This window comes from Saccostrea echinata, unplaced genomic scaffold (genome assembly GCF_033153115.1).
Source record: "Saccostrea echinata isolate AGI-Se365-2 ecotype Australia unplaced genomic scaffold, CSIRO_AGI_Sech_v1 ptg000047l, whole genome shotgun sequence".
NCBI lineage: Eukaryota > Metazoa > Mollusca > Bivalvia > Ostreida > Ostreidae > Saccostrea > Saccostrea echinata.
Genome location: NW_026889796.1, coordinates 2,837,189 through 2,855,902, shown reverse-complemented (window position 1 = coordinate 2,855,902; position 18,714 = coordinate 2,837,189). Strand labels below are relative to the sequence as shown.

Here is an 18,714-nt window from a genome sequence, read left to right as displayed (position 1 = left end):
TGAAGTTATATTTTTAGTTATTTATCTTTGTTTAATTTTTGTATGCGTTGTTAATATTGTTAAGTATTTTTGAAGTAGACTTTCTTTTGATTGTTGCTATTTATGAAATATGACTGTGGTATTACAAGACAATCAGATGGGAATTATTTATTTGCTTCATTTGGGGAAAGCTAACCTTGTGAAAGTTAAGAAAAGGGTGACTATAATAAACAGTGATCGATATCATAAATCCTGCAAGTCTTAATAATGTGACTTTTGTATTTACCATTTGTTTTTACCTTTTTTTTTTGGGGTGCTGAAGATAGAAAAAGTATCAATCTCATAAATCCTGTAAACGATACACATCATGATTAGAGATATTAAGAACTGTATGATTACTCTATCATTTGAAATCGAGTCAGATACCTTGTGGTAAAAATAAGTAGGGGGTGCCCCGTATACGAAACAAGTGCTTGTTGTCTAGACTTGTCTAGTGCGGCTTGAAGTTTGAAGAGGCGGATCAAAGTTTAAAGTGTAAGCTATGTATTTTTTTCAGTGTTTTTGTTTTTTGTTTGGCTGTTTTTGTTGTTGTTGTTTCTGTATACAATTACGTTCGCCTTAACGGTGGCACCGTAAACCATATTATAAGGTACATGTATATGGGGTTATAATTTTTTATAAGAAAAATGTGTAACGTCAAGTGCCTGGGACTCGATTCTAACCCCTCCCCCCCCCCCCTTTCGAGATTTTCGAGTTTGGACAATTTTCAATTTTCCTTTTTTTTGGGGGGGGGGGGGCTTGTCAAGTTTTTTTTTTCAGGTTTGAATTTTTTTCTCTTTCAATTATAGACCCCCCCCCCCTTTCAATTTGCTTCCGACGCCTATGGTTTATAAATGGTGATAAGATTACTACTTTCATATTTGAATGTAGATATATCAATCATTAATCCACATTTTTGACTAATACAAATACATTGTTTTTAAAAGTTTTAGTTCATCAGCAGTACAAAGGTTGGTAAAACGGGTAGGATTTCAAGCCCGCCCGGTTTGTCTTGGGTGACTCATTTTACCAAGCACTCGTTGTTTACTGCGTACTACGTTTACACAATGCTCAAGATGGCGGATAGGTTGGATTGAAACACGGATTACTTAGGTGAGTATTAAAAAACATTAAAAACAACATTATCATGAATGGAAGGTGTTAAGTAAAGAAGTGCAACTGTTTAAGTTTCTTCAGAAAAGCAGACTTATCTGGTAAGTTGTTCCAGATGACACATCTTAATAGTAAAAAGTACATGTAGTTGGACTTGGCACTGGGGCTTGCTCCTGGCGTGTATAAAAAGTCGTATATACGAAATACTAAAACAAAAGGGCTTGCTCCCAGCGTGTAATAATTATTTATTAAAAAGTTATGTACGAAATACTAAAAAGCATATATGATCGAACCCATCTGACCTCCACAGGTGGTTGTCAAATTTGCTTGGCTAAAGGTGAAGGTATCACAGGTAAATAAGTTGTCTTGTGAAAGTTCATACAGAAAAATTAATATGTTTTATGGTACAACTATTTGAATGAGCACAGTTGTATTTACATATACAGCTGAACCTCAATATCTTGAACACTGATATCTCGAATACCATTGATATTTCGAAGTGATTTGGAAGTCACAACCGCTTATTCTTTAAGTATTTTACCTTCGATATCTCCAATCCTTGGATATCTCAAAGTTTTTTCTCGGTCCCACCAAGTTCGAGGTAACGAGGTTTGACTGTATTTCTGGATGCTGAACAGAAATAGGGAAACTATTACGTTAGGAGAATGAGATACCCCCTGCTTTTCTTAAACTTGCGTGTTGCAAAGAATATGTACATAGTTAAATGTATGTATTAGTCATGTCTATATTTAACATGTTTAAGTTATCAGAACATGTGTATGGAACAAACACTTATTTCCAGTGTTTATGTACACTGGCGATTTGATAAGCTTATATTAGTGAACTTCAGAAGGGAATCAGTAAGAATTTCATAATCGATGATCGGGCTACTCTAACTGACTAATTATCAATTATAGTCGGACATTTACAAAGTCTGTCAATTAAGTTTATTAAATGGTATAAATGGGTGAATAACTACTTTCTGTGGTGGTCCAGCTGTAGTTAGAATAATCTAACTGTGTCTCGTGACAAGCCCTAGTCAGTAGGACAATATCATTTAAACGATAGAATGTTCTATCTAGTCCAGCTGGTTCTTCGTTCATTTTGTGGAATCCAAAGTACATCCATACTCGGGATTGAGCGTTGTTACCCGGGAACACAATGTTCGTCTGCGCCATTATGATACACAAATAAGTTAATAGACAAGTCATGGCTGGAATATTCGGCTTAAAAACTATTACGCTTGTAAAATTAAAAAAACATTAACCCGATTAATGGAATAAAAATTTTGTAATCAAGGGCTTGGATTATGCCAGGAGTCGACTGATTTTCGATTATAATCGATGACTGGAACACCACTAGCCAATTTATTCATTGAATACCTGTTCCAAAGGTATTCTAATAAAGTATGTGAGAACATTTACAACAATCAAGGGCTCTCTCTCAAAGCAGATTGGTGTTTCCCTACCCTTTCGTGCCACAATAAACCACTTTCTTCTTTCTTAAGAAATGGGCATGAGTGCTTGGCGGTGCACCAAAAATTTCGGTGCATCATACTGTTTGATTCAGTGCACCAATCCAGAATTCGGTTTGGTTAAAAATTTACGTAACACATGTAAACAAAATGGCCACCAATAGGAGACCGGAAGTACATTTTAGGTCACCTGAGTCACTCAGGTGACCTATTGCTATCTCTTTTCGTCCGTCATTCGTCGGTCGTAAACTTTTGAACATTTTCAGCTTCTTCTCTGGAACCAGCAGACCAATTTCAACCAATTTTGGCATATAGCATCTATGGGTGAAGGGGAACAATAATTGTGAAATTAGTGGCCCCTACCCCCCTGTGGCCTGAGGGATGGGGCCAAAACCATCAAAATTAATGCAATCTTTAAAAATCTTCTTCTTTACTCCTGGACATCAAGCAGTCAAACTGTTAGCATGATTGTAATAAGCATTGAGCCCTCTACAAAAATTGTGAAATTCAAGTGCATTATTTCTTTGAAAATCTTCTTCTCTACTCCTGGGTATTATTGAAACAAATTGAATACATAGTTATGATAAGCAAGAGTGACTCTACCAAAATTGTGAAATTCATGACCGTAGGGTCCGGGGTTCTGGTGCTAGGGGGGGGGCTATATAGATCATATAGTGAAAGTGCATTATTTCTTTGAAAATCTTAGAACTTCTTTACTCCTTCTACTCCTGGGTATTATTGAAACAAATTGAATACATAGTTATGATAAGCAAGGGTGACTCTACCAAAATTGTGAAATTCATGGCCCCAGGATCAGGGGTTCTGGTGCTAGGGCGGGGCTATATAGATCATATAATGAAAGTGCATTATTTCTTTGAAAATCTTCTCTTCTCCTGGGTATTATTTAAACAAATACATGGTTATGATAAGCAAGGATGCCTCTTCCAAAATTGTGAATTTCATGGCCCCTGGATCAGAGGTTCTGATATTAGGGTGGGGCTCTATTTATTATATATAGTGAAAATACATTAATGCTTTAAAAATCTTCTCTGCACCTGGGCATATCAGAGGCAAAAAGAGTAAAAGTTTTAATAAAGAAGGGTATTTTTACCAGATTTTTGAACATCAGAACCATTTCAGGGCTAGACAAATAGCATTGCCCGACGCCCGGGACAACCAATTTTGTTTGGCGGGCAAGTTATTTGATAAGTGGTACCTGCCCGCGGACAAGTGCTTCTCCAGTTAACAAAAAATCAAATGTTGTTTGTTTTATCGCTGTTGAAATGTAATGAATCACAGTAGAGCACCTGTTTTTCGCTGCTGTTCATCACTACATCGAATACTCAGTCGGAACTCCTCTAGAATTTACCCATTTATGTGTAGTTAAAATACACACAGGACGTAAAACATAGCAGCTATCGATTCCATGTCAAAAAAGTTGAAGAGGATTTTAGACCTTTTTAGGTATTGTAAAAAATAATGTAAAAATTCATGCCGTGAGTACAAACGTGTTATACTGATATTAAAATTGGAGCTGTTGACTGGCGATCACTGAAAGTCACAATCGACATGCAGTGGTGGTTTTCATAATCAAATACTTTATAATATTCAAAAAAAAAAATTTCTCTCTTTCAGTATTTTTGGGATGTTAAAGTAATACAGAGAAAAGTTTAAATTATGCGCACTGCACAAGCTAAGAAATCTCCCTGGAACAAGACTTACCCCTAAATTTTTCCGTGCAAAAAATTAAGTGATTTTATGTCTAGTTTGGTCCCCATGTAGTGTATCAGTTGAGAAATAATTTAATGTTTAACGATAATGCTTTAATTTTATGTTAATTAAGAAAAAGTGGGACAAGCATATTTTTTGGTAGGACAAGTAATTTTACGATGGTAACATGTCTGAGGGCAAGTACTGAAAAATTCTATTTGTCTACCCCTGCATTTGGTCAAGTGTTCTGGTCCAGGCCAGGGCTCTATTAAATTGTATTCTACTGAGAGGAGTTTTTCCCCTTTGCCATTTACTTGTGATAATTAATCACTGTAAATAATGTGCTTGAAAGGTTAATAGAATAAGAGAATTATGCAAGAATTTTTATTGTATAATACAAAAAGTACTTTCATAGTTTTAATGATCAGGTAGACTTGTAAGTAACAGATAAATAAAAATGAGACAAAAATAACTTGTCTTATTAAATGTTCATCAAAGACCAAGAGAGGCCAATGTAAGAGATTTCAACAAGGAATTAAAAGAGTACAGAAGCACTGATTATAAGTTTGTTTATATACTGTCTGGTGATAGTGATAAATGGGGAACAGATTAGAACCTAATTTATGTACTGTTACTGAACACTAGACTAATTATTTTGTTGATCCAGATCACCCTATTTTTCTTGCTTTTGGGCAACAAAGCTTGAGCTTTCAGTTCATTTTATACTCTATGGATCCTCTAAATTGTTGTATTATACTCAGGTGACCGTTAAGGCCCTTGGGCCTCTTGTTATACTGATGGTGCCAATTTGAAGTCAGTGATTTTTTTTTTATTCCATAAACACCTTTTCCTTTTACAATATTTTATTTTTTATGAATTTTATGTTTGTTATCCTTAAGTAAAGGAGTTTATAAAGCAGAGGTTACTGTAGATTGCTAAATATACATGAGGAATTAATTATCGTGTAATTCCACGAGAAGCAGCTCACGCGAAATGAAATTACTTGTTTTTATTTTTTTGGAGCTTAAATCCATTTAAAGTCTTTTGGCCAACTGTCCACTTGCGAATTATTGTTCTCGCGATTTGACGCCTAAGAGCCATTTCACGATATTAAGTACTCGCGTAAAATAAGAAATCTACAGTATTATTTTTCATTTATGATGAGAAATATTTAGACTGTTTTATATTAAATCAAATCAAATCGAGAAAAACCGAACCATATCATTCAGAACCAAAACCGAACTGAATCAATTGAACCCTGAATCGTTCCAGCCCTAGGGCATGTCATTGATAATGTAACAACCATTGTTCAAATGAAAGCTCAGAACGTTTCATTCAAAGAGAATATTTCTACCACTTCGGTGCACTGTATTGTAGCTTACACCTGTTAACAATCATTCTAGGCTGTGTAGTCACATTTTTTTTATAATAAGACTTTGTTTAAACAGCTTGCATTGATTTTTTGTTGCATGTTTTGGATATCATTTGTTGTATTATATGCCTTCCTCTTCCAAAAGCATGGTATTGAATTTATCCATTAATTGACCATATATTTTACTCATGATCTTGATACTTTATTTACCTTTTAACTGTCCCAAACAGCATGACCCCAACATGGATGTCTGAATGTGATTTTTTTCTAACCTAGAAATATTTCATTACAATTTTAATAAATTGATACAAAAAATAGAATAATTTATAGATTTTCCAAAGGAATTGAAACCCTAAAAAAACATATCACGGACACCAAAAAAACATCATGGACACCACCATCAAATAACAAGTACATTTAACATCAGTAAAAAGACTACTGAACTCTTCAAGCACAATTCAATCCACTTAAAAGCATGACATTAACACAGTGTATTCATTAATTATTTAAGAGGGTTAATTAATGGACACCATGCTTTTGGTGGGTACATACACAATAAAAATACCCAAAGGGTGCAACAAAAATGTGTAGATTTTTACAGGTTTTTACAGTGTTTGAATATTACGGATATGTAGCTCTCTAGTTTGTCTGTCTGAATTACCAAAGAGCTGCAGTTCTGCAGCTAAATGAACAGGTGTCACTTGACCTATTTTTAAAAGTGGTATCACTGCTGACATTGTCATGAAAATGGTGAATTTCAACACAATTACTTGTAATTGAAAAAAGGTCCATCACACCCATTACAGTTAAAAAATGCAATGATTACAACACATTACCATTACACATACCCCAAGTCTGGTGGGGATAAGGGGTGGGTTCAAGATATAATGACTGCAAAATATGGAACCCCCATAAGACATACTAAGTGATAATTTATAATGGTTTAAATATTACATATCAAAAATTATTGAACCATGTAAGGCTTATTTTTTTCATACAGGGTAGGAGAAGGGGTTCAAGAAATTATGGTTTTGAAATGAATTATATTTGAAATGTTGAATGATGAATAACATGTAAATATATGTGTCTCTTATTCACTATTCTTTCAGATTCAACTTCTCTTGTGTGTGGGGTTTGTAATAAGCCTTTTCTCTTGTGATATTTCCTGAATCAGCATAAAAAAGTGAAAAATGTCAAAAATCCTCAACAAGAATAAAATGTCAACTGTGGCAGAAGTTTTTCTTCAAAGGACCAGCTCAGTCAACACTGGAAATGTCCAGTCCTTTGTAGAAAGACTCATCCTTCTGGTAAATGTATATTTAATTGAATGTTCTATGTTCATGTATAGTTATCCAATGATGTACATGTATTAGCATTTCAAAAAAAAAATCATTCTTTCTTAAAATTTTAAACTAATTCAACAGTGTATACACAAAAACTTGAGATACAATGTTAAACACATTTCTGTGGCTTGAAAGTTTTGCCATTTAATCCTTTTTAGTTCACCTGAGCTGAAGACTCAAGCGAGCTTTTCTGATCAAAATTTGTCCATTGTCTGTCGGCATTGTCTTAAACTTTTCACATTTTAATCTTCTTCTCCAGAAACACTGTGCCAATTTCAACCAATCTTGGCCTAGAGTATCCTTTGGTAAAAGGGATTCAAGTTTATTCAAATGAAGGACCTTCCTGTGATCTTTGTGCACCCCAAAACTTATAATCAATGCTCATTTTGTAATAGGGATGACAACAGGTTTTTTAATGATGAACTGTTGTATCATTTTCAGAGACATCACAAACCAGGGGGCAGAAATGATGTTATCCTTTCTTGTCCTTTCATAACTAGTTATTCTTGTTATTGATTGAAGAAAGTGTTTATTGTATTTCATTATGAGCCATTCAAGGTAATTTATTTCAAGACATATTATGTAAAAGAGAGTATACAAGTATTTATTTAGCTAAATTAGGCACTTTGTAGACATAAGACTTTGTATACATAGAATCTTCTTGTATTGTAGCAAAGAAATAAAACAGAAATTGCTTGTTTTTCAGAAGATAACTGGAAGTTAAGGTGTGACATCTGCTGAGAAATTCTTCCATCCCAATGTATGTTGATGCTGCGTCATTATACTCAAAGTAGTAAAGATACTCAAAGTAGTATAGACGGTGAATATTTAATGATTTAAAGTTATTTTAAAATTACTTAAAGGAGAAGGTAAATATATGAAAGAATGAAAAAAAGACTTATCTTAAATTTTAGCTCACCTCAATGATGTAGGGGGAGCTTATGTAATACCATCTGCGTTAGCGCCCAGGTTAAAGTTTTTGGAGCAGATTTCTTTTCAAGTACTTCTATTCCTTACAATGTACATCAATCAGAGGTGCATGGAGGATGCTTCTAGTGTGTTTCATTGTACCAGTTAGGGTTTCAGATGCTGCAATTTCAGCTAAAGAATGACTAGGTTAATGTTTTTGGAGCAAGTTAAAGTTTTGGAGCAGATCTCGTTTCTAAGTAACTATAAGTCATATGTTGACCAAACTTGCATGGATGATACACCTAAGGATTCACATTACTGGACTTGCTTTGGATGTTGGATCTGAACTACATTTTTCATATGATTGACCAGGTTAAAGTTTTTGGAGCAGATCTCATTTCCAAGTACATGTAACTACATGTATAAGCCCTATATTGATCAAACTTGCATGGATGATACATCTACGAATGCGCACTACTGGACTTGCTTCAGATGGTGGATGTGACCTACATTTTCCGAATGAGTGACCAGGTTAAAGTTCTTGGAGCAAATCTCATTTCCAAGTAAATGTAAGTCCTATGTTGACCAAAATTGTATGGATGATACATCTAAGGATGCACACTACTGGACTTGCTTCGGATGCTGGATTTTACTTGCATTTTCTGGATGAATGACTAGTTTAAAGTTTTTAGATAAGTCCATTCCCAAGTAACTGCAAGCCCTATCAGACCAAAATTGCATAAATGTTGCATCTAGGGATGCACACTACTATATTATTAGTTTTGTGTGGGTTTTTGTCTTTCTTAAAGACAACATTCGTTGGGGTGAGCTTTGTAATCTCTGATTACCTATGTTTATGAATGTTTAAATTGTAGTTTTTCCTTTCATTTAAAATTATGTTCAAAGAAATAATTAGATTTTTTTTCGCAGAAGAGATGTCTGAGATGGAAAATTTATTAGATATGCAAAATTCACCAAATGGTGGTAAGGATCCTGCCATTAATCTTGTTAAGGAAGTGGAGGTCGTTGTTGAAGAAAATGGAGAAGGCAAGCAATCCAAGATAAATAATAAGTGTCAGAATGCAGTAATAGACAAGAAAACTCTCCCTAAAACACAAATAGACAGTATGACTTCTAATTCAACTTGCAACACAATCGAGGATCTTGTTTGTATTGAAGGTCAGGATCAGAAATTGAAAAGTTCCAACTCAATAGAAAATGAAGCTGGAAAAATAGATACAAAACACCTTTCTGATGAAAGTAAAGCTGATTTAGAAGAAAAAGGAATAAAAGAACATTCAGAAGATAAATCAGTTGAAAGTGTATTAATTTCATCCTTCAAATGCACATCAGTTACTGAAAATGAGAAAAAGGAAACCACATATCAAGGAGAAAAAATAGCAGAAAACAGCTGTGAGAAAATTGATGTAGAAGAAGAGGAACTGAAAAAAGGATCTGACCTTAAAAAATATTGCCATAAAGAAGAGAAAGGGAAAAAGTCAACAGTAGAAGTTATAGACATTGATGATGACAGTGATGTTGATGATGACTATATTATTGTCAGTTTTGACTCTGATGAGGAAGATAGTGAGAATAATGTAAAAGAAGATGTTTCTTCAAAAGAACATGAGAGCCAACCAAAAACAGGTTTGATGTTAAGAAATAGCAATGAAATGACTTGTGAGTTCAATGGATTAGAGTCAAGTTCTGTATCTGAAGTTTCCTTCTCAGATGATGCTATTGAACCTGTAGAAAACATAAAGGAAATGACAGCTAAGCATGAATGCAATGTAATAGCAGATGCTAAAAAGTACTCTACCATAAATGAAGCAGAGGGAATTTCAGGAGAAAGAAAAAGTAATTTCAATGAAATTAAAGATTTGAAAAAAATACAGCTTTTATCAGAAATGAAAAAGGAAGAAAGAGCTTGCTTGAGTGATGCTCAAGCAGTATATGATGATCATCAACCAATTGTTGGAAAACATGCCCAAAGCACACCATCGCCAAAAACAGATGAATTAAATCAAACTACCATTCAGACATTAATCAATCAGCTAGGATTAAAATCTGAAGTGAAGACAATTACAAACGAAGATGGTAGTGAGAAGCTGGAAGTCCATTTTGTTATGGATGAGAAGATCAATCTCAAGGAACTTGATATCCCTGTGACTCCTACTTCTGCATCTTTGACAAAAATCTCCTTTGATGAAGTTTCTAGTACAATGTCTGATGATGTGGAATTTTTGACAAAGGAAGTGATATCAGCTCAAAATAACATAGCTCAAGAAATTCAACAACCAGAGAAGAGTGAGAATAGTGCATCTCAGAGTACAGAAAAAGTTGCAGAACAAAATGTCAGCACTATTGAAAAACCAGCATTGAGATCAGAAAAATATTCTGAAGTTGGTACTCTCTCAGTTTCAACATTTGGAGATGGTATAAGAAAAAAACCAAACCAAGAGGAAGACAACAGCAAAAATGAAAAATGTGATGAAGTTGAAGATGTTGCTTCTTCAGATGTAATTTGCTTATCGTCTGATGAAGAGGAGGAAATTGGTATCCTTCCAGCTGCTAGGTATATATTTTAATTCACTATATACTGTATCAGTTAGGATTTTCCAAGTTAATTTTCATAGGATATATTATAGGATGTATGCTGTTTGCATGCCTAGTCATTGACATTTCTTAAAAGTTGTGGTACATGTACATACTTATGTCACTCTAGTATTCTAGTAGCAGAGATGAACTTATCATCATGTTTACATCATGCCAAGGAAAAGCATTCTTATGGCCCATACTATAGTGACTAAAACTCGTTTTTGATTTCTAAGAAGACTGTCAATTTCTTTGTTTTCTAGCTCAGCTTATATTTAGTAATCATTGTATACTGTAGATTTCTAAATATACGCAAGAAATAAATTATCGCATAATTACGCGAGAAGCACCACTTGCGAAATAAAATTACTCGCTTTTATTTTTATGGTGCTTTAATGTACGTAAAATCTCTAGATAAATCACCCATACGCGAATTATTGTTCTTGTGGTTTGACGTCCTTGGGCCACTTCGCGATATTAAGTACTCGTGTAAAATAAGAAATTTACAGTATGTCTGAAAAAGTATGCATTTGCAAAAAAATTTTAATAAAAAAAAATAAAACATTATATTATTGTTTTCAGGATCATTCATCAAGAGATCATTGTAATACCAGATGAAGTGTCAACAGAAGTCAACAAACCACCAAATGAAGTAAAACGGAAAGCACTTGGAAAAAAATCCATTGGAGATCAGGCCTCGGAGGAAACAACTAATCCAAGCGATCAAACAGCTGTAAATTCCAAATATTTTTCATTACAACAAGTTTCTGTGAAAGAACAGAGTTCGCAAAAAAATCAGGAATCACATGTTACTGTTCCATTATCAACATTACAGAAAGTAACTGATTTTGTAGTAAGAAGACAGTCTGAAATATCAAATTCAATACAACAAGTTTCTGTGAAAAAACGGAGATCACAAAAATATCAGGAATCACATGTTACTGTTCCATTATCAACATTACAGAAAGTAACTGATTTTGTAGTAAGAAGACAGTCTGAAATATCAAATTCAAATTTGCATACCCAAAGAGACATACATCCTCTCTCAGACAACCAGTCAGCAATGATGTCAACTATTTTAGAGAACCAGCCATCTTCATCAGCAAGCCAGTCTCACTTGCCAAGTCCATTGAATGCCATTAATCTGGATCCAAAGGATACCACATATACTTGTTACATATGCAGTAAAAGATTTTTCAAGCCTGAGCTTATTCAGCAGCATCTAAGGAGAGTTCACTCGTATTATTCCAGGGCGATCTCCTCTGATTTATTAGAAGGGTTCTTCTGCTGTCATTGTAAAGAAAAATTTGCATCTTTCCATGAGCTATCAATTCATGAGAAAACTGTTCATGGTTTCAAGTTTTCTTGCCCGCTATGTGGAATACTCCAGAAAAATAACCATCTTCTTATGAATCATGTTATTGACCATCTCTCACCATGGGTTCTATGTTGTTTGCTTTGTAACCAAGAATTCAAGCAGGATACAGAATTTGTGGAACATGTTGCTCTACAACATAAGAATAAAAAACTGAATGGAGCAAAACGCTTAAAATGCTGTATTTGTAATCAGATTTTTGCGCATTTAGAGACATTTTATGGCCATCTTGCACGTGCTCATAAAAGACTTTTTGAATATTCTTGTAGAGTATGTCTTCAACGATTTTTTACACAGAGTGCACTTAAGGTCCACAGAAGTTCTTTAGATAACACTCTGGGTGGCTCAAGAGTGAAAATAGCGGAAGAACTCTCGATTGACACTAGTTTGTTAGAGGTTAAAGTGGATAAGTACATCTTTTTGAGAGACGATCACCGTCGGTATTTATGTAAGCGAGACAGCCCATCAAATAATACATCATTTACAGCTAAGGAAATGGGACAAGATTCATTGGACAGAAGCAATTCAAACTCGACACTAACAAATGAAGGAACTTTGTATCATACTGTAGTATCAACAACAGAAAAGAAAGGGGAAAATGAATATCACAATTTGAAACAATCAGCAGTCAATTGTGAAACAAAGAAAGATAGAATTTTAAATAATTTGCCAAATACAGACGTTGCAAAGAACAGTCAAAAAATTACTATTGAACACAAGTCTGTCAAAGAATGCCAAGAAAAGAAAGAGGAGTATGGTCAGTTTGAAAAAGGACAGGCTATTCAAAATTTGATGATAGTTCAACCAAACATAGGTAAATTCTGACTTACTGATAAAGAGCTACATGAGGTATATGTATATTTTCGGGGGCATATAGTTTTTGCCCTGTCCGTCCGTCTGTCTGTCTAGCTGTCTGTCTGCAAAAACGTTAACCTTGCCCATAACTTTTGATTGGTTGGAGCTATGGCTTTCATATTTCACATGTATATTCCTTTTGACAAGACCTTTGTTTGGGTACCATCATTTTTTACCTTGACCTTGGAGTTTGACCCACTTTTGCAAAATTTTATGAGACTTTAACCTTGGCCATAACTTTTGAACAGTTGGAGCTTAGGCTTTCAAACTTCACATGTGTATTCCTTGTGAAAAGACCTTCCTTTGGGTACCAACATCTTTGACCCTTTGACCTTGGAGTTTGATCTACTGTTGAAAAAAATTTAACCATGGCCTTAACTTTTGAACTATTTGTGCTAGGTCTTTCATATTTTGCATGTGTACCCCTTGTGACAATACCTTTCTTTGGATACCAACAACTTTGACCTTTTGACCTTGACCTTGGAGTTTGACCTACTTCAATTTTGAAAAATTTTAACCTTAGCCATAACTTTTGAAAAGTTAGTGCTAGGGTTTTCATACTTCACATATGCATTCCTTGTGACATGACCTTCCTTTAGATACCAACAACTTTGACCTTGACCTTGGTGTTTGACCTAATTTTGAAAAACTTTAACCTTGGCCATAACTTTTGAACAGTTGGTGTTGAGGCTTTCACACTTCACATGTGTATTCCTTGTGACAAGACCTTCCTTTGGATACCAAAAATATGTGTATCATTTGTGACAAGACCTTCCCTTGGGCACCATTTGACCTTGACCTTGCCGTTTTACTTACTTTGAAAAAACTTTAAACTTCGCCATAACTTTTCAACTGTTTATACTAGGGCTTTCATATTTCACAGGTATATTTCTCGAGACAATACCTTTCTTTGGGTACCAACCTTTTTGATTTTTTGACCTGGAGTTTGACTTGCATTTGTGAAACTTTAACCTTTGCCATAAGCTGTCATACGGGGGCATCAGTGTTTCACAAACACATCTTGTTTTCATTGATATAATTTTACAGTAATGTATATTAAAAGAGAAATTCTACTTCTCCCATGGCTGTAATTATCAAGTACTGGACAAGGAGAATTTCGATACAGAAAACTGCATGTCAAATTAGAGATAAATTAATATAATGAGTTTAGTGTGTGAAGATTCAGGAATATGCATATCAAGTTATTTTTCCAGAAGTTCTTTTTCCCCAATAAATCTGATCTTTCAAAATTTCAAAAAATCAAACAAAAAAGAAATGAATTGCCAGATATTAGAAATCTGTATCATGTTTAGCATTGCAGTTTGAATGTAATCATAAGAAATTCAAAAGCAGGGATTAGAATGCTTCATTTTGGTATATGATATCTGATAAAAATTAACAGCATTTGCATGTTGGTGTGTCTTGCAAACTTTAAGGTTTATAGGTTGATTCAATTAGCATTTAAAAATGATTGTTACATATAACCTTAAAACTGCCAATAATATTGTTTTTCAACTCTCTAATCATGGAATGAATTTCTACCAAAAAAATCGAGACATGCGAAAGCAGAGAATTCAATTTTCAGAATTCCAAGTGAATTGTAGGGTCAAAATACTTAAAAATTTGATTTATTAAAAAAAAAAAAATTATGCTCCGCCTTGAATATGGCTGGGGCATATAGAGTTTGTCATGTCCATCTTCCATCCTTCAGTCTTTCAGTCGCACTTTTCATTTAGCTCAGTTCAAAGCTCGGTTTCAAAGAAACTTTTCCAGATATTTTTACCAAACTTCTTATGCTGATACATATTAATGAGAGTTATTCAACTGCATCAACATTTTTTGACCTTGACCTTTCCTGTGACCTTGACTCATTTTTCTTAAATTAGTGTTTAGCCCAGTTTTAAAGAAACCATTCAAAGTAGTGTTATCAAACTTAATATGCTGATCTTCATATGCTGATACATACTGCAGAGAGCAAAAAAAAACTGTTGACCTTTGATCTTTCCTGTGACCTTGACCTCATTTTTCTTAAATTTGCATTTAGTTTAGTTTTACAGAAACTGTTTAAGATATTTTTATATAAGTTTGTGCATTTATACATAATTTGGTGAAAATTTATCAACTTTATTCAATTTTTTAGATTTCGCTTTTAATTTAAAGAAACAGAAACTATTCAAGATATACAGTTTGTTGTATTCATAAAACTTCATACACCAATACAGATTTTCATGTTGCAGTACTAATATACCCTTAGCGGGGCATTCATGTCCTATGGACATGTTTCTAGTTTATTATCACTTTAGTAGAAATAATAAAATTTATGCATGGGAAAATTCCTTACCATGTTTATTTGAGCTTGCTCAAAACAGTCGGAAAAAGAAAATGGTAGTGTAAGTTAATTTAAAGTATTTTTGTTAAAACAAAAGGTTACTGCTCAATGTCTGCTTAACCCTGCTTTTTAACCTATTTTTATGAATATCTACACGATTCAATATAAACCTGTATATTTATCATTAAGTTTTGTGTTTACAGCAAGAAAGTATATCTCTTCTTCTTTTTTTCTTCAGGAGATTCTGTTGGTCTAAAACGGAAACTGTCAGAGAAAAAATGCTCTGCAGTTGCTGATTCAGGCAATGGAGATGAAGATATGCAGACACGGACTCCACACAAGCGGATGAGGCTTGATCCACACAACCATATAATGGCAGGAATGAATGGTTGCTCAGAGGTAGTTCGTGAGTCTAATATCCAAAGCAATGGAGATAAGAAAAAATCTGGCGCATATTGTAAAGATATTCTAGATAGAATCCCTAATACTGTTTGTGATCTCATAGATCAGGAAGTAAGGAAAATGCATAGAAATTCAAACAGTATTGAAGAGATGAAAAATAAACTTCATGTTACAGAGCCACTAAAGGAATCAAAAGCAGATCATATTCCAAAAGAACTGGAAAATTCGACAACTGGTACAGATATGTTCTTCAAAAAAGTTAAAGATAAAAGGTCAGATAGTCCGTCTCGAAGCAGTTTTAAGTTACAAAAGCCAATATTAGCTCCGAAAGAAGACAGAGAAAATAATTCAGGGTATAATGACATCGACAGTTCAAGAAAAAATACAAGTGTTCTAGGTTTGGAAGTTAAAGACAAAGTTGACAGTTTGGAAGAGAAAAATGAAACATCTTATGGGCTAATATCTCCAAGTTTCAGTATTTCTTACAACAAGGAAAGCAATCAAGAAATGCCAGTCCATCCTTTGCAAAAGACAAGAACTCCAAAGGAAAGAAGTGTGCATGCTAGTTCATCAAAGACTAATAGCTTATCTAAATCAGTCGAAGTAGAAGAAGTTATATCAGATCTGATAAGCTTTTGTAAAAGGCCCAACACTTTAACACAAGTTCCATCAAATGAAGAACACTCAAAGGTCATGGTTTCCATTTCTTCTGAAAGTAATGAAATTACTGACATGGAAACAAAAGAAATTGTGAGTACTGGTACCGTATTGCAAAGCGGTATTAAAAATTACAATGATTTAGTGAAGGTTGCCAACACAGAATTGAATCTGGAAGGTGACAGCTGCCGTAATACCTTGAAGAGCTCATCATCTCCTGTAGAGTTGAAAAATGGAGAAGTGTCTAGTAATCAGTTGACCACTACATTGGATTTTAAAAAATCTCAAAATTCTCTTGAAGGCAAATCGGTACTAACTGTACAAAAAACCAGCCCTTCACTGTTAATGAACAACTGGAGGGAGACTTTAGAGAATGAGAAAGGGAAGTCAATTCTTTTTATGCATCCAGATTTGAGGGACTTTATCAAACTTACAAAATGTAGATCATCTCCCCATATTTTGGCAAAAGTTAATAAACTTTTGCACAAGCAAAAACCTGTTCAAAATTTATTTGAAAAAGGTTCTCCAAGTGAAGAAAACGACTGCATTCGCATAGGTGACCGAAAAAATTTATTCGCTGATATTAAAATTACTTTAGAAGCATTCGAGTGTATGTCACCACATAATGAAATTAATTCTACTGATTCTGAAAGCCACAAAAAAATATCCAAAACAACCAATACAAATGTTCAATCTAGAAAAAGCCCAGTTACGTCTGTCGATTCGAAGGAATTTACTTCACAGAAGCAGAGCTTGTATGTTTATAACCAAAGTGACCTTGACAATGCAGTGAAACGATTGAGTTCAGTTGTAAAAGCTATTTCAAAACGAAAACTAGAGGAATATGATCCACCAGATTCTAGTGAAGAGCAGGCTAAAGAAAACAAGCAGAAACATTTGAAAATGACATGACGTGTATGTTTCTAAAACCGGAAAGTTATTAACAGATATTGATCAACCTGAGTCTTCTTCAAAAACTACTTCTGAGATTCCTACAAATACTGTCATGTGTAATAACCAAGAAAACGGAAAGTCCAACATTTCCTAAAAGTATCCTAAAACTATGTCAAGTCTATAACATAGTACAATTGTTACATGTTCTTTGTAATAAGAAAACTAATGCATATTTTGTAGTTAAGGAGAATGTGTAATTTAGAAATATGACATGTATGAAATGAATAAGAGAAATGAGGGAAAATGTCATAACATTTAAATCAGTTGCTTTAAATACAAATTGTATGTGTTAAATCTGTTGTTTTAAAATACATATCAACATAAAATGTGAAATGAATGGGGTTTTTTTATTGCTGGTTTATTCTTTTTATTTGTTATTCATGTATCAGGGATATTAGTGATTAGTTACTGGAATTCACAGAGATTTCATTTTATGATTATATTTCTATATTAAAAATAAAATTCAAATTTTAACTTTTTGTTAATTTTCTTTAGATCTACTGGTCAGAGACCAGAAGAGCTTAAATGCGATAGTAAGGTGTTCGTCGTCCGTCCGTCTAGCTGTCCATCTGTGTGTAAACAATTTTTCAAAACGCTACTCCTCCTACAGTTTTGGTCTGATTTCATTATAACTTGGAACAAAAGTAAACTACACTAAGTGCATCGGTTTTGATTTGGGTGAACGGTGTTGCCATGGTTACAAAAAATAGAAATTTCTGTGAAATTCTTTAAAACGCTATTCCTTCTACATTTTTGGTCTAATTTCAATATAACTTGACACACAGGTTTACTTCACTAAGATACATAATTTAGTGCATCGGGTTTTGATGAACGGTGTTGCCTTGGTTACTAAAAATTGAAATTTCTAAAACAAATTCCTTTAAAACGCTATTCCTCCTACAGATTTGGTCTGATTTCAATATAGCTTTGTATTTGATAAAGGGCCTGCTATTGAAAAACTACAGTGATAAATTCAATAACTAGTTATCTTTGCTCTAACGAAAAAGGCGAAGATAACGAACAGTGATCGATCTTTAGAAATAAAATCTATAAACAAAACAAATCTGTGAACAGGGCATAAACACAGACCCCCAGAAATTCCAGAGGTGGGATCAAGTGCTTAGGAAGAGTTAGCATCCCCTGTCCCACCCGCCATGAGCCCTATTTATTGATCAAGTAGACGGAACATTATGTAGTCAATTTAATATAAAAACAAAAGCCTAACAGTTGGTAAGAAACAAGGCAGTCAGAGTACGATCCAGTGATAGGTTATAGTTGCTAACAAAGTCATTTTAACGACAATAGAATTTACGAGACGCTGACTTTAAACGAGGTTGAAATCCCTGTAACATCAACTTTTCTTTGATTAGCCTGCCTCGGTTAAAAAAAAATATCGTACTCAGAACGTGCTCTTGAGTATATCTAATAAGTTGGGAGACATAAACACCATGTGCAGTTGAAAGCGGAATATAACATGTACTACATTAAAAAAGAGAGTTGACGATGGAAAAGCTGAAGTCATCTCGTTTGTCATACAATTTAGTTGTTAGTTGACCCTCATCATGCTTATCGTCTATAGTCAGTAACATCCAAATATGAAACAGATGT

General features: G+C 34.0%; 1 protein-coding gene across 1 annotated transcript; it reads left to right on the top strand.

Moving 5' to 3' along the window:
- Window positions 1-8,874: 8,874 nt before the first annotated feature.
- Window positions 8,875-17,580, top strand: LOC133202884 (uncharacterized). The gene is made up of 3 exons (XM_061338755.1): window positions 8,875-10,514; window positions 11,117-12,723; window positions 15,332-17,580. The coding sequence occupies exons 1-3, from the start codon at window positions 8,875-8,877 to the stop codon at window positions 17,062-17,064; spliced, it is 4,980 nt and encodes a 1,659-aa protein (XP_061194739.1). The 3' UTR covers window positions 17,065-17,580.
- The last annotated feature ends 1,134 nt before the right edge of the window (window positions 17,581-18,714 follow it).